This window comes from Citrus sinensis, chromosome 2 (assembly GCF_022201045.2).
Source record: "Citrus sinensis cultivar Valencia sweet orange chromosome 2, DVS_A1.0, whole genome shotgun sequence".
NCBI classification, from domain to species: domain Eukaryota; kingdom Viridiplantae; phylum Streptophyta; class Magnoliopsida; order Sapindales; family Rutaceae; genus Citrus; species Citrus sinensis.
The window spans coordinates 24,529,276-24,544,286 of NC_068557.1; the positions used below are offsets into that span (position 1 = coordinate 24,529,276).

Genomic DNA, 15,011 nt, shown 5'->3' on the forward strand with positions numbered 1-15,011 from the left:
CTTCCTTTGATTCCTCTTTTATCTTCATTCCCACTTTATCGTTTAAAGTGACATTCATTCATTTTTAAAACAAATTAATGATTACACTTTCCTTTTGGGAAATTTACGAGCACTTTCCAACATTTAATATAAAAAAGACTTCACTTCATTTTTTCTTACAATACCAACCACTTATAAAATTTTTGGACCAAACTATCCATAAATTCTCAAAACAAAACAAACAAATATTTCACATAATATTATCCACCTCCCAAGCAACAGCCGAACATCTACACACACCACCAAAACACTCCTCATTTCACCTCTCCCACATTATCCAACTATCACTCAACCTCTATTTTATCTATCTCACATTCATCAAACTAATATATTTATCCAAGTATTGAAGATAAAATCAAGCAACAAACTAAAAAAAAAAAAAGAAGTTAAGCTTAATATTTCTTCAATATATATCTTTTATTTTTTGATTGAGTTTCATACAAAAGATTAGTTGCTCATTTTATTACAATGTGGGTACATTAAACGGTTAATATGAGGTCATAGATTTTAAAACATGTTGAAGATGAAACCCAGAATCCAAGTGACAAGTACCTATTGTCCTGGTGACAAGTACCTATTGTCCTGGCGACAAAACTGTCGCCCAGGCGACAAGTATGTGTCACCTGAATTTTGGTATTCGTCACCCGGGTGACAAAATACGTTGCCTAATATATAATACTGTCACTTGGGTGATAGTGCTGTCACCCGAATTTGTTGATAATTACTTATTTATTTAATATAGTAATGTTATTGTTTGCAGTGTTTTTAATAAAGTAATATTATTATTTTGCATCAGGTTAATGGAGTCGATAGTTCTTAAGATGTATTTTGATGAAGCGTGGGAGATTTTGGAGGATGGTCGTATAGAGTATGAGAATGGAAAAGTTACTGCATTTTGTTTCCAAAAAGATGCAACATTTGAACAATTTATTGTAAAGTTATATGGAATTCTGAAGAAAAGTCTAGATGAATATTCCCTCACAGTAAAGATAAATGTGAAATCAACTCATACGATGTAACATATTGATTCACTGCCTATAGACATAGTGGACGATGAAATAGTGAGAGTGATTATGCATACGAAAGAATGTGGTATTAATGAGGGTTTTGTTGACACAAGAAACAAGACATGCAGTTGTAGTGTATTTCAAGTAGACCAATTTGGTTGTGGTCGGTGCAGGGAGCGTGACCATAACCAGGAGACGTCTAAGAATCCACTTCCAGCAAATCTGCATTAATCGTGTCTTAGTGTGTTCGAAGATATATTTAATTTTGTAAATTATATTATGTAATTTGGAATGACTTTATCATGTAAGACTTATGGGAGGATCTTATTTTGATAAATGTTGTATTATCTAAATTTGGAATGACTTTATCATATTGATTAATTATGGTGTCATATTATTGATTACAATCAAGCAATTGACAACACTTGGAAAAACAAGGCAACAGGCTGTGTCGCTCGGGCGACAGCTCATTTCGCACGCGTCAAATAGCTGACAGACATTGTGGCGACATGTTCGTCACCCAAGCAATGCTACTTGTTGCCCGATTTTACCGAGAATTGTTTTTTTTTCTTGGTTTTGTCAAGCATTATGCAACTCTCTGGAAAATCGGGCGACAACTTATGTCACATATGTAAAGTTGTCAACGTATAGTGTGGTGACATGTGCGTCTCCCGCGCGACATAGTCTTGGTGCCTGATTTTCTAGAGAGTGGTCCATTACTTGGTTTAGTCAAGCATTATACAGGTCTCCAGAAAATTGGGCGACATACTATGTCACCAAAGTGACAGGCTAAATTTTAGGCAACACGGGCAACTATCCACATTCTTGATTGGCCGGCACACCAACCTTCTTTTTAACCTCAAAATAATTTTAAGTTTAGATAAATAATTTCTTAGAAGCATTTAAACAAACACTTGAAGTGCCATTTATTAGATATCTTAATCTTAAAAAAAACTCTCATATTTTCATACCTAATACACATTCTAATGATTAACTATGATCAATGATGAACCAACAAGTCAATTTAAACAAAAATTTATTCTAAATTCATGAAAAAAAAAATCAAGAAAGTGCCTAAGTCACCAAAACCGTAAGTGAAGGAATTTGTTGGAATTAAACTAACTCACACACGCCACTAGAAGTGAAGGAAATTACCGCTGGAAGTGAAGGAACTTTGTGTGGGTGTAGTTCGGGCGATAGGAGATTTTTTTTTTTTTTAATTTAGGAGTAATTTAGTTTGAGAGCTTTGTAAATGATTGCTATTGTAAAAAAAAACTGAAATAAGGTCTTTTTTAATATTAAAAATTGAAAAGTGGTCAAATAGGTAAATTTCCATTCTTTTTCCCCCTTTCAATCTGTCCCGTCCAAATTCTTTTCTTGGATCCTATCTCTAAAGCCTAAAAGCTCATCTTATTTATAGCACCCTTGTGTGAATTTGAAAAAGAAAAGGAAAAATAAGAAAGGTATCAAAAGGGAACTTTAAGGGTCAAATTTAGAAGGCAACTTGCCAACTTATCTAATACCATGCATGGGATTGATGAGATTGGTTACATTGGCCCCAATCACTACGGAAATCAGACCACACTGGTGGCTACAATAGAATGATTGTTTCTCAAATAGAGCTAGTTTTGGAATCAATCAAGCCAATTTCTTTTCGGTCCACATTGCAAATTGCTTGTAAGAACATGTTGCTACTTGCCTACTTACATCAACTATAATGGTAGGAGATTGCCTTTTGAATTATGAATGATAGGCCTTATTTCGATCCCTTGATGAGTTGTAGAAGCACGTTTCCAAATCAATATTCCATCATCTCAATGCCAACTTAATTGACACTACATGTACATGTTGAGGCAAGTAGAGCATTCAAGGTGAACCTTGGACAGCTGATCATAATCTTACTTCAGCCAATCAATCCACACATTTTTCATGACTCACCGAATGAAAATTTGCTGACATATTGCAAGATTGCATGCATCGATCATTCAGCAAATTAATAAATAAGCAAATTTTAAAGAATAATTTTTTTTCAGAATTTAATTTAGACCTTTGGGCAAATTTGGTTTACTTGAAATTCCTTTTTTGACCTTTTTTTTGGAAAGAATTCACAATCTCGGTTACATTTATGATATTTATTATATGAGCCAACAGAAAGAAAGAGCAGCCATTATATTGTGGCACGTGGAAACAATGTGTCGTGCGTAAGCAATTTGTTCCCAAAGAATTAATTGTATGAATTGCTTCACCAACCCTTCATTGCTGTTGAAAACCGACTGTCAGCTCTTATTTTAATTTATGCGGGCAGAAAGTAGATCATTCAAGAGCAATCATCATCAAAATCATATCCGTTTGAGAGAAGTGCACCAATATCTTATCTCTCCTCAAGAGAAGAGAAATAAAAAGGACAAGGGATGTTATTTAAAAAATAAATAAACAACAAAAATACGCCAGTTCTGGCCGTAAAATCACATGCCGAATGGCCAATTTTGCTACAGTCTCATTTGTGATTTATGTGCTGCTTCAATAAAAATTCATCAATTACCCAACCTGTGACTTTGAGCCAGGCAAAAAAGCAAGTGGGGCTAAATTAAAACACACTTTACACACACACACACACACACACTGTAAGGTCCAATAATAAAAACCAAGAGAGAAAGTGAGAGGAGGGAAAAAAAAAAACATCACTCGCCCTATAGCTATCTTTGTATTGTTGTTGTTTAGAAGACAAGTACTTATTTGTTTCGTTGCGGTCTAAAAATTTATTTATAGAAGAAGCTAGGTAGCCATGGAGCCAAATTCTAGCAGCAACGACAACAATAAGATGCAGCTGCAGCATCATAGCAGCTGCTTAGAGATAGCAGCAATGGAGGTGCACAGAGTCGTGCCACCACCGCATAAAAGCACAATAGAGAAGCTGAAAAGAAGGCTCAAAGAAACCTTCTTCCCCGATGACCCTTTGCGCCAATTCAAAGGGCAGCCATTAGGGAAGAAATGGATCCTTGCTGCCCAGTACATATTCCCTATCCTTGAATGGGGCCCTAATTACAGCTTCAAGCTCTTCAAATCTGATATCATATCTGGCCTCACCATTGCCAGCTTGGCCATTCCTCAGGGTATCAGTTATGCCAAGCTTGCCAATCTTCCTCCAATAGTTGGTCTCTGTGAGTATTTTTCTATCTTTTGTGTTCGTTAAAACAAACCTGTTGAGGCATACAGATTTTTGATATGCAAACACACACACACATATATATACAGATTCAAGCTTTGTGCCTCCTCTTGTGTATACTGTGCTTGGAAGCTCAAGGGATCTTGCAGTTGGGCCAGTTTCAATTGCTTCTCTTATTATGGGATCAATGCTTAGACAAGAAGTATCTCCCACTCAGAATCCTGTTCTGTTTCTTCAACTAGCTTTTACAGCTACTTTTTTCGGTGGTCTTGTCCAAGCTTCACTAGGATTATTAAGGTGACCCAACTTTTTTCAGTTTTTGTTTTCTTTTTGACAGTATTCATTCAAATATTAACAATCATTTGGGTGTTGTTGATGCAGGCTCGGATTTATCATTGATTTTCTATCGAAGGCAACTCTCATCGGGTTCATGGCAGGGGCTGCCATTATAGTCTCTCTTCAACAACTCAAAAGCCTTCTTGGAATCACTCATTTCACAAACCAAATGGGTTTGGTTCCTGTTATGAGCTCTGTTTTCCACAACACGAAAGAGGTACAATTAATTCATTAATAATAACATCAATGCATAATATTTAAGATTCTTAATTAATTGTTGCATGTGAAATATGAAATGAACTTTGTGTTGTTGTTAATCACACTTTTGTTTTGTTTTCAATCCTTTATTTATTTATTTATTTATTTTCATTTTCATTTTCTTGCAGTGGTCATGGCAAACAATTCTCATGGGGTTCTGTTTCCTTGTGTTTCTTCTGCTGACAAGACATGTTGTACGTCACTCCTCATCTCTCACTCTCACTCTCTTTGATTCTGCAAAATAAGATGCCTTTACGTTGATAAATAAAGAGGTTTAAGATTCGAAGAGGTGTTCACATGAGTGATCGGACTACCATAGTCTAAATAATTAAAAAAAAATAAAAATAAATTATGAATCTTCGCCAACTTGAATTGAGAGCTTAGCAAAGCATTAGCGCTCTAACAATAACACTAATTTGCTACGATCTCAGCTCTAAGTCCACATATTATAAAAGATAAAAACATTCTCACCAAAACTAAAAATTAAAATCGTAAATAAATATATATTTAACATATGTTTTTGAATCGATGAGGACAATACTGTCTATTTCTTTATATTATATATATGTTTATTGTTGACAAGTACAATCGGCTGTGTTCTTCCAAGTTTTTAACACCTAGCTTTACCGTTGATAAACACCAATGAGAAGATCTGTTGCCACTGGCGAAGCCAATATAGGACCAATTGGGGTAAGAGCCCTGGTTAGCTTTGAAAAAATTAAAAGAATAATTTTAAATCAGTTCATAGTGGTCTTATAGATAATTTTAAAGAATATCAAATTTAATCCTTGTTAAATTTTTTTAAAAAAATTTATTAGTTATTTTAATTCTATAAACTTGAATTAGCCACACCCAAATGAAGACAAAAGAAATTTAACAAAATAATAGAATAAATAAATAAAAAACATAAAACAAAATATAAAATAGTTTTCCTATTTTTTCCCTCATGTTCTTCTCCTTTTTCTTAGTTGTATGCATGCAAATATTGTATATTATTATATTTACAATGAAACCATCATTAAAATACAAAACCGCATAGAGATAACAGCAATAATTGAAAATTTATCGATAAATAATAATATAATATAATTGTAGTGTCATATATTATATTTTTAAATATTTTGAAATTGTGTTGTATTTTTTTAAATATATATATAAAAGTTATAGGTAGACGTGAGAAACTCTACCCACTAAATTATCATCCAGACTATGCAAAATACTTTTACTGTCAGTTAAAGCTGCGCTCATGCCCTGAATTATAAGTTGAATGTGCCCTGAATTGAAACAATTTTTTAACTATGTCCCTGTTTGTTGCCAAATTGTTGGCTAAGGTCTGCATGTTTAACACGTGTCTTTTTTTTTTTTTGGGTTAAAAATATTTGGGGATGACACGAGCATAAGCGAGTGGAAGCATTTTTATAAGATTAATTCGATAACTTTTTTCAAGCGTCAAAAATGAAGCTTGAAAAAGTTTTAGACCAAACTATGGAGTCGCCGTATGCCAGTTGACACAACTCAAGAAGACCTACGGTCAGTGCACCAACTTACCATTTTACCCTTGTCTGCTCTTACAATTATTTCTGAGGAGTACCAAATTTTATTAAACCAGGCTTCTTCTGCTGCCCGTATATTGTAATTGGAACCTAATCAGCACTTCAGGTTTTTAAAATAAATAGTCACAGTCACAGATACAATCATGTCCAAAATTTATCAAAGCCAAATTAGCATTAAATATGGCCATGTAGATGAGAAGTAAATGACTGGCTTTTTATGTTTCTGCTGGTCAAGCTCAAGTGGCACTGACAGTCAACAGCAAATTGAATAAATCTATGTTGAATGGTGCAGGGCACGAAAAGACCGAAGCTGTTCTGGGTCTCAGCTGGAGCACCTCTTGTTTCAGTCATCCTTTCCACTCTTCTGGTTTTTGCATTCAAGGCTCAACATCATGGAATCAGCGTCGTAAGTTGCTTGCTTGGTCCCATTTATCCAATAAAATTAAAATAAAACTAAAAACTGCATTACACATTAATTGCTTGTTGTTTATAGGATTAAATGTTCATCATGCTATATTTTCTGTGACAGATTGGAAAACTGCAAGAAGGGTTAAATCCTCCTTCGTGGAACATGCTGAAATTTCATGGAAGCCACCTGGGACTAGTAATGAAAACAGGACTCATCACTGGCATTATTTCCCTCACTGTAAGTATCGATTTTCTAATCTATATGATATTATTACATACAGTATCTTGATAATTTTGATTCTTACAAATTTGTGTTGATTCAAACTTTGTACAAAACAGGAAGGAATTGCAGTAGGAAGGACTTTTGCTGCTCTTAAGAACTACCAAGTTGATGGTAACAAAGAAATGATTGCTATTGGAGTAATGAACATTGTTGGCTCCTCAACTTCATGCTATATTACAACAGGTGCCATATCTACTTCATATGCTTTTCTGAGAAGCGGCAATAACAGTAGGAGATAACACAAATAAATATTCATTTGGAGGTGCTTTGAATTTCAGGTGCTTTCTCCCGCTCTGCTGTCAATCACAATGCTGGAGCAAAAACCGCTGTGTCTAATGTGGTAATGTCGGTTACTGTCATGGTGACTCTCCTCTTCCTCATGCCTCTGTTCCAGTACACACCAAATGTTGTACTGGGTGCAATCATTGTGACAGCAGTCGTTGGCCTGATTGATGTTCCTGCTGCTCACCAAATTTGGAAGATTGACAAATTCGACTTTCTTGTTATGCTCTGCGCATTCCTGGGTGTCGTTTTCATCTCTGTACAAGAGGGCCTTGCAATTGCCGTAAGTTCAAAGTTTCCTTCTACCGCTAGCCAATATTCCAATCAAAATATAATCGAGTAATCGGAAAATATTTATCGACTCGAACACTTACATGTAACATGTTATTATATATATATGGTGGTGATTATCAGGTTGGCATCTCGATTTTCAAGATCCTCCTGCAAATTACTAGGCCGAAAACTGTGATGTTGGGGAACATGCCGGGATCAGACATTTATCGGGATCTTCACCATTACAATGAAGCAATAAGGATCCCCGGTTTCCTCATTCTAAGCATTGAAGCTCCAATCAACTTTGCTAACACCACATATCTCAATGAAAGGTTGCTTCTCGTTTGAGAAACCTTTTATTAACAAAATGCACAGGTTATACAATGACTTTGGCCCAATATTTTCTCTGTTTATTCATGCTTGGCTTTTGTTTTATATGCAGGATTTTAAGGTGGATAGAAGAATACGAAGCTGAAGAAAATTTGAATAAACAATCAAGCCTTAGATTTGTAATTCTAGAAATGTCCGGTATGTTTATCTTCTTTATTACTTCACCAGCAAGCTATCGACACTAGTTATTTCCATGTAAGCTTTAGATCTTTACAAAAGTGCTTTTCATCCATGCTTCTCAGCTGTAAGTGCCATTGACACGAGCGGAACATCTTTCTTCAAGGATTTAAGGAAAGCAATGGAGAAAAAGGGTGTTGAGGCAAGTTTACATAAACCTTTGTTCCCTTATAAATTTTCAACATTTTGTCGTTTGGAACTTATTTTTCTAATTTGGGGTTAAACAGCTTGTGTTGGTGAATCCTCTGGCTGAAGTGTTGGAAAAATTGCAAAGATCAGATGATAGTGGAGATTTCAAAAGACCAGATAGCCTTTACTTGACTGTTGGAGAAGCTGTGGCTTCACTTTCATCCACAATAAAAGCACCATCAGCAAACTATGTATGAAACAAACATATGTAGGCCAATAACTATTACTACAATTCCCTCTGCTTTGTTTTGTTTACAATGAAAAAAAAAAGTTAAAATTATTGCAAAATGCAACAGGTCAAACATTTACAAGTTTGTTCGTAAAGAAACTCAAGTTTAATTACATGCCACCACGGTTCTGTTGTATGAGAAACCTAGCTGTTTATCAGTAAAAACCAAGCTGTTTGATTTATTTTGCAAATGTCGAGAAAAGATAATTCATATGATCAGAGCCAAACAAATGTAGAAAAAGAAAACATCGATTATAATGATAAATATAATCACCCATGCATCATTATCTTAGGTGATGTTTGGTTGAGAAGAGAGAATGGAGGAGAGCAAAGTAATTTAAATTTTATTTTTTATTTCTATTATTTGATTGCACAAAATATATAAAAATTTAATATTCATTATAATATAGAATTTGAATTCCACATCAAGGAGTGAAGAATTCAAATTCCTCTTATGTTGTAAATCAAATCTTTCAAAATTACCCTTCAATATTTTAACTTGTTTAATGTCATTAATAATTTTATTTTATCAATTTAATATTATAAATAATTTTATATTAATTAAATTTAACGAATGATTTAATAAATTTAATTAAATAAATAAACTTATTTATTTAATATAAAAATATAGAAATATAAATTAACCATCGCCGTTGACCGCTTTTTATTTAGATTAAATTGTATTAAATAGTTTAGTATATTAAATTATTTTATATTAAATATAAATCATGAATTGTTTTAAGAGTTTTTGACATTAAAAAAATTTGGTATTGATATTAAATTATATTTCATTACTAATATAGGTGATTTAATATTTAAGACAAATGATAAATTTGTTCAAAGAAAAAAATTGTAATTCTTTTTCCTATTAAAATTTATGTCAATGAAATTTAATTTCACTATCATCCTCTACTCTTTTCTTCTCCCTTCCCCTTCATTCCACTATTTTTCTCTCATTTCCTTTCTTCAAACCAAACATGACCTTAGATTGTGGAATAATCTTGAGAATGCCTTCGAACACAACCCTAACAACAGATCTCGTGAAACAGAGAGTCCAGGGTAGTTTGTGATGAGCTAGTTAGCCAAACAAATAGAGAAGACAACAGAATTCTATGTAGACAAATTCCGCAAAACCGAGGCATGGTAAAACGGTACGGACGCAGTGAGAGACAACAATTTGGCGAATCGTTTTATTTAAAACTGTATTTTTTTTTCATAAATGATTAAGTTAAAAATTAATACAGCTCTATCTTTTAAAAATTAATACAGCTATATCTTTCTTATGTTGAAGTAAATTTTAGTTATTTTGTTCAAATATTTAACATATGTAAACGTAATTATGTGAAAATTTTTCGTGGGTGATGTAAAATGCAATTGCATACTCATTTGAGTAACACTATTTGGTGTTAACATGTTTTTATCATTCGAATAGTACACACCCAATAGGTTCTGTAACATATATAGATAAGATTTATTTGATCATGGTTTTTAAAATTTAACCTAACTTTATCAGGCCATTTGGACTGTAGCCCAGTAGTAAATCACTACTCTTTAAATTAAACAGTATTATAAGGATAATGGTTCGAGTCTCTATATGCTCAAACTCTCTCAATTAAAAAAAAATGTGTGGAGTTAATTTGTAAGTCTTTTTTTTTTTTACGAAATGTGAGTGAAGTAGAAATATTTCTCGCCTGTGAGGGTCATATGTCTTGGCATATACCTCATAGAACTCTAATTCAGTATTTAAAAAAAAAACACATGTATGGGCATATACTTCATAAAGTTATATATTTGGACATGTATTTTATAAAATTAATGTAATGATATAATTTTCAGCTATATATTTAATTATAAGAGAGTCTCTAAGTTACATTTCATATAACATATACAACTCATCTCAACCACATAAATTACAGATCCCATAATTTTATGTGATTCAGATAAATTGTGTAAGTTACATTCAATGTAACTTAGCACTTGCCTATAAATATAAGTCTCTAGACTCTAATTTACTATTTTACAGTCCTTTAGGGACCCCTACGTTATTTTAATTAACCCCATTTTAACTAGTATGCTTTTATTAAGGGAATATTATTATTTTTCCACCAAAGGTATTCTGACACATCATGTCAGTACCACGGTTTGGTAAAACTATCAATTTACCACAAAACGTTTAAATTGTTAGTATTTTTCCCACTATTCCGTTAAAACTCAGTTAATATGTAACGAAAAATTTATAAAATGTCAAATTTACCCCTGGAGCGTAAAAGACCATGTAATTAACCTTTTATGAATTTTGTAATTAAATTTTCATTTGATATTCTTCCTTCTTAAAGGGTAAAAATAACCTTTTATGAATTTTGTAAAATTGACCGTGTGGTGTTAGGTACTTCATAAATTGATTTAATTTATTTAATTTTTAAAGGATAAATTTATTTATTTAATTTTTTTGTAAAATTATTATCATCATATCAAAAATTAATATTTTAATCTTAAATCACATAAAACTCAACTTGTTGGTGAGATAAAGCAAAAGTTAAATTTTATAAGCTCAAGATTAATTACATGGTATTTTATACTCTAGGGTGAAATTGACTTTTTATAAATTTTTCATTATATATTAACCGAGTTTTAATGAAATGGTAGAAAAATATTAATAGTTTAAATATTTAATAATAAATTAATAATTTTTTTAAATTATAGTACTGACATAACGGGTCAAAATACGATTCGGGCAAAAAACATAGGTGGAAAAATGATAATATCCTTTCTTAAGTTATAGAAATAACTGAAGGAAGGTAGCGTCGAGGAGAGAGAAGGAAGCTGGGGAACTCAATGGGTAGCAGGAGCAGGAATGAAGAATCTCACAACTTGCAGAAATACGGCGTGCCGTTGTACGGTGCCGGTTGGGTTCCGTACGATCAAGTCATCAGATCCACGCACAAGCCACCTAAACAACAAGACGATGACGACAAAGAGGAAGACCAGCATGGATCCAAAGACGAAGCTGTCGCCGACAAATCCGACGATATTCGCCGCAACTACTACGTTGTTTTGGCCGGCGGTGGTGGTGCGGGCAACAGCGGCATCCGCAACGCCGTCCTTTTGTCTCACTTCGATTTCGCCTCCAATTCCCTCTCCGATCAGCCGGTAAGTACATACAATTTGTAATTACAATTACACTTCTGCTTTGTAGTTTCATTTTTTTTATATTTATGTTGATTGATACTATATGCATTAGGATTCTGTAATTCCTATTTCCTATTACGATTGGAAAAAAATTCTTTTTCATTTTTTTCTTGCTTTAGCTTTTGAGTATCATTTTTGTAGTTTTATATCATTGGAAATGTCATTGATTATTTTCTTTTTTCTTTTTCAGGTGGCTGAGCTTCGAACTGATTCTGATTTGCCTTATCGAATGGCTATTCACCCGCACGGTGATGGCATTATTTGTGCACTGCAAAATAGCTGCAGGTCTTCAGTTTATTTTGTTTTTTCAAACTTCAGCTGTTGGCTATTGCTACCATCATCTGCAAAAAAAAAAAATAAAAAATAAAAAATACACACACATTTAAGCTTATGTAACATATAATTTTTAAAAGAGGTGTCTCAAGTTGCGCACCTCACAGTTATGATTTAGCTTGGAATTTTTGTTTGTCCAGCTAAACCATAGGCTATATAGCTTTACATTTAAGGCATCAAGGGGGATTGATTTATGACTGAATATTGTTTGTGCAGATTGTTTGAGTGGGATGAAGTGGAGAACACTGAAATCCGTAGACTGGGTGTGAAAATTTCAGAGAAAGTGCTCAGCCAGTTAGAAAATGTTGGACAACAGTTAGCACTAACGTTCGACTCTGAGGGTACTATATTTGCTGCTGGTAGTGAGGTAGAGATACTGCACTTCTCTTTTGAATCATAATGCATTTTTGCTGCATGAAACTAAAGGAAAATCTACGTTGTTTTACTTTACCCTTTTTTTTTTCTTCCAACCTTTCCTTACTTTGGAAGAAGGTATGCACTCCAAGTGCCTGGTAATGCCTCATGTTTCCAATGTTTATATTTCGTCTTTTTCCCCTTGCTGTTGGTGAATGATTGCAGAGATATAGTTTATATTTTTACGGGGTAAACTGTTATCCATGACTTCACTTTCAGAGCCAGATCATGACGCGCATCATTGGAATACTTGACACTGCATGCCTGGATATTAATGTTTTTACTAAATGTGTTCAATAGTTTTGGTGTTAGTTTTCTTTTGGTAGATGTAGATTGGAAAAAAAAAAAAAAAAAAGCATGCTATATGATGCTCAGATTTGGTACAGTGCAGAATGGCAATTTAAGGGTTTTCAAGTGGCCTAGCCTGGAAATCATTCTGAATGAGTCTGAAGCCCATGCTTCTGTGAAGGATTTGTCTTTCAGGTATACAACAAGAGCGGGATAAATTAAAATGCTAATTCCTGAATCTGCTAGCTGGAAAGAAAATGGATCCGCTCTGTTATTTTTTATATCTTGTTTTGCTGATTGTCTGGCTTGGTTGTGTATCTTGCAGCCCTGATGGAAAATTCCTTGTCTCCTTGGGAAATCGTGGTCCTGGTAGGGTTTGGGATCTAGCTTCTTCAGCCGTTGCAACTCCTCTAGCGAAGGAAAATGTAAGCTGTGAATCATAATAATTTGTTGAATGAACCATTCCTTTTCTGAATTTTTGGTGCAGTAGTTGGCTTTGCAAGCTAATGCAACTGTCTAATGTCGGGGTGATTTAATTGGATGGTTGTTGTTTTGTGGTTCTTCATACAGCCTTCTGAGTGGTTGACTCAGTTGACTTTTGTTTTTCCTAGGACCAAAAGGGCGTGATTATGAGATTGTTATAAAGATTTTTTTTTTTAACAGAATTTTCTTTTTTGTTATTTTCGGGATAGTTCAGTTTATGATATTTCTTTTTTTCCAGGATGAACTTTTTGCTTCTTGTAGGTTCTCTCCACTAAATAATGAGGATTATGTTCTATACATTGCTGCAATAACAGGTCAATTTTCATTATTTGGATACCATCATTTGTTTTTCACTTTTAAGAATTCCCTTATCCAACTTTCCATTTGATAGGCTAACCATCATGAACATTATGTCTCCATAGACAGAGGTGCAAGTATTGTGACATGGAATACAACCACTTGGAAGAGAATTCGCACAAAGCAAGTAGTCCGTGAACCCGTTTCTTCCTTCAATGTTTCTGCCGATGGCAAGCTCCTTGCAGTGTAATAACTTTTAGACTTCCCCGCTTCCAACTGCTTGAAGACATCAAACACTGTCATTAGAGCTTTGAACTTCTCCACCTGATTGATTGATTGATTGAAATGCAGTGGGACAGCTTCAGGAGACATTTCAATTATAGATTCAAGCAGTCTGCAGGTTCGAACGGCAGTTAAAAAAGCACATCTTGGCATAGTGACAGCTTTGGCATTCTCATACGATTCAAGGTTGTAAGCTTACATATTCATGTCAAAACCCTCGTAAAGTGATAACAACATCTTAACTTGCAGTCTTTTGCCTTAATATAAATTGATAGGATAAAATGATATTCAAATGCAGGGCTTTGGTTTCTGCATCTATGGACTCAAGTGTAAGGGTCACGGTAATCGAGGACAAGAAGAAAAGCGGTATGCCCCTACCATGATCTTTTATAATGTGATATATCAGGTGCTTTTGCTATTAGCTGTTTGTTAAATTTGAGCATCTAAGCATCCATGTAATGAACCATCTACTCAAGGGGATCTGCTTGAGTTTGCAGAAGACAACTCTCAGAATTCTAATATTTTGACCAAACATTTGGAATGCAAAAACTCATTTATTCTGTTAATCGTTTGGCAGGGGGATTGAATTTGTGGATCATCATCTTCATCTTGTTACTGGCTATGGCTGCATACTTTGTGAAGGCAAAAGGAATCATTCCTTAGTTTGCTATGAGAATCTCCACCAATTAAATGTGCGAAGTTCGGAGTTAAAAAGGTTTTTCATATTTGTAAATGACACCTCAAAGCTAACTGCAATCAAACTTTGAAAGCTATTTTGTTTGATTCATATTTATCATAGTAGTATTGGACGACCAGATTGAGGTTTAGACTCGGATATCATCTGTTTCAGCCTGATGAGTTCGCATCCTACGTGTTACATCCCTGAAATTCTGACAAGATTGATTGAGTGTAAATTCATATACATTGTTGGTCTCCAGTTAAATGCCATCGTTAATCATATCACAAGTTTTCACGTGGATTCCATTATAGTTTATACCCTCGAACATTTTACCCTCCGTCATCGTTGATGGGTTTTTTTTTCTTTCTGCACACGCAATCTTCATCGTTAATCAATCGCGAAGTAGTTGCCCACAATCAGTTGTTTACTACTTTTGATTGGAGTGTATGCACGAGT

The 15,011-nt window shown here is 34.0% G+C and overlaps 2 protein-coding genes across 2 annotated transcripts; both read left to right on the plus strand.

The window, feature by feature from the left end:
• Nucleotides 1-3,701: 3,701 nt before the first annotated feature.
• Nucleotides 3,702-8,772, plus strand: LOC102610225 (probable sulfate transporter 3.3). The gene is made up of 12 exons (XM_006469119.4): nt 3,702-4,207; nt 4,302-4,509; nt 4,594-4,765; nt 4,935-5,000; nt 6,652-6,765; nt 6,889-7,005; nt 7,107-7,233; nt 7,329-7,615; nt 7,747-7,937; nt 8,048-8,133; nt 8,238-8,314; nt 8,400-8,772. Exons 1-12 carry the CDS (start codon nt 3,832-3,834, stop codon nt 8,556-8,558), a joined length of 1,980 nt encoding a protein of 659 aa, XP_006469182.1. The 5' UTR covers nt 3,702-3,831; the 3' UTR covers nt 8,559-8,772.
• Nucleotides 8,773-11,362: 2,590 nt separating this feature from the next.
• On the plus strand, nt 11,363-14,858 carry LOC102609923 (SEC12-like protein 2). The gene is made up of 10 exons (XM_006469118.3): nt 11,363-11,740; nt 11,970-12,064; nt 12,329-12,479; nt 12,918-13,009; nt 13,140-13,239; nt 13,536-13,611; nt 13,720-13,840; nt 13,946-14,062; nt 14,175-14,242; nt 14,454-14,858. The coding sequence occupies exons 1-10, from the start codon at nt 11,426-11,428 to the stop codon at nt 14,537-14,539; spliced, it is 1,221 nt and encodes a 406-aa protein (XP_006469181.1). The 5' UTR covers nt 11,363-11,425; the 3' UTR covers nt 14,540-14,858.
• The last annotated feature ends 153 nt before the right edge of the window (nt 14,859-15,011 follow it).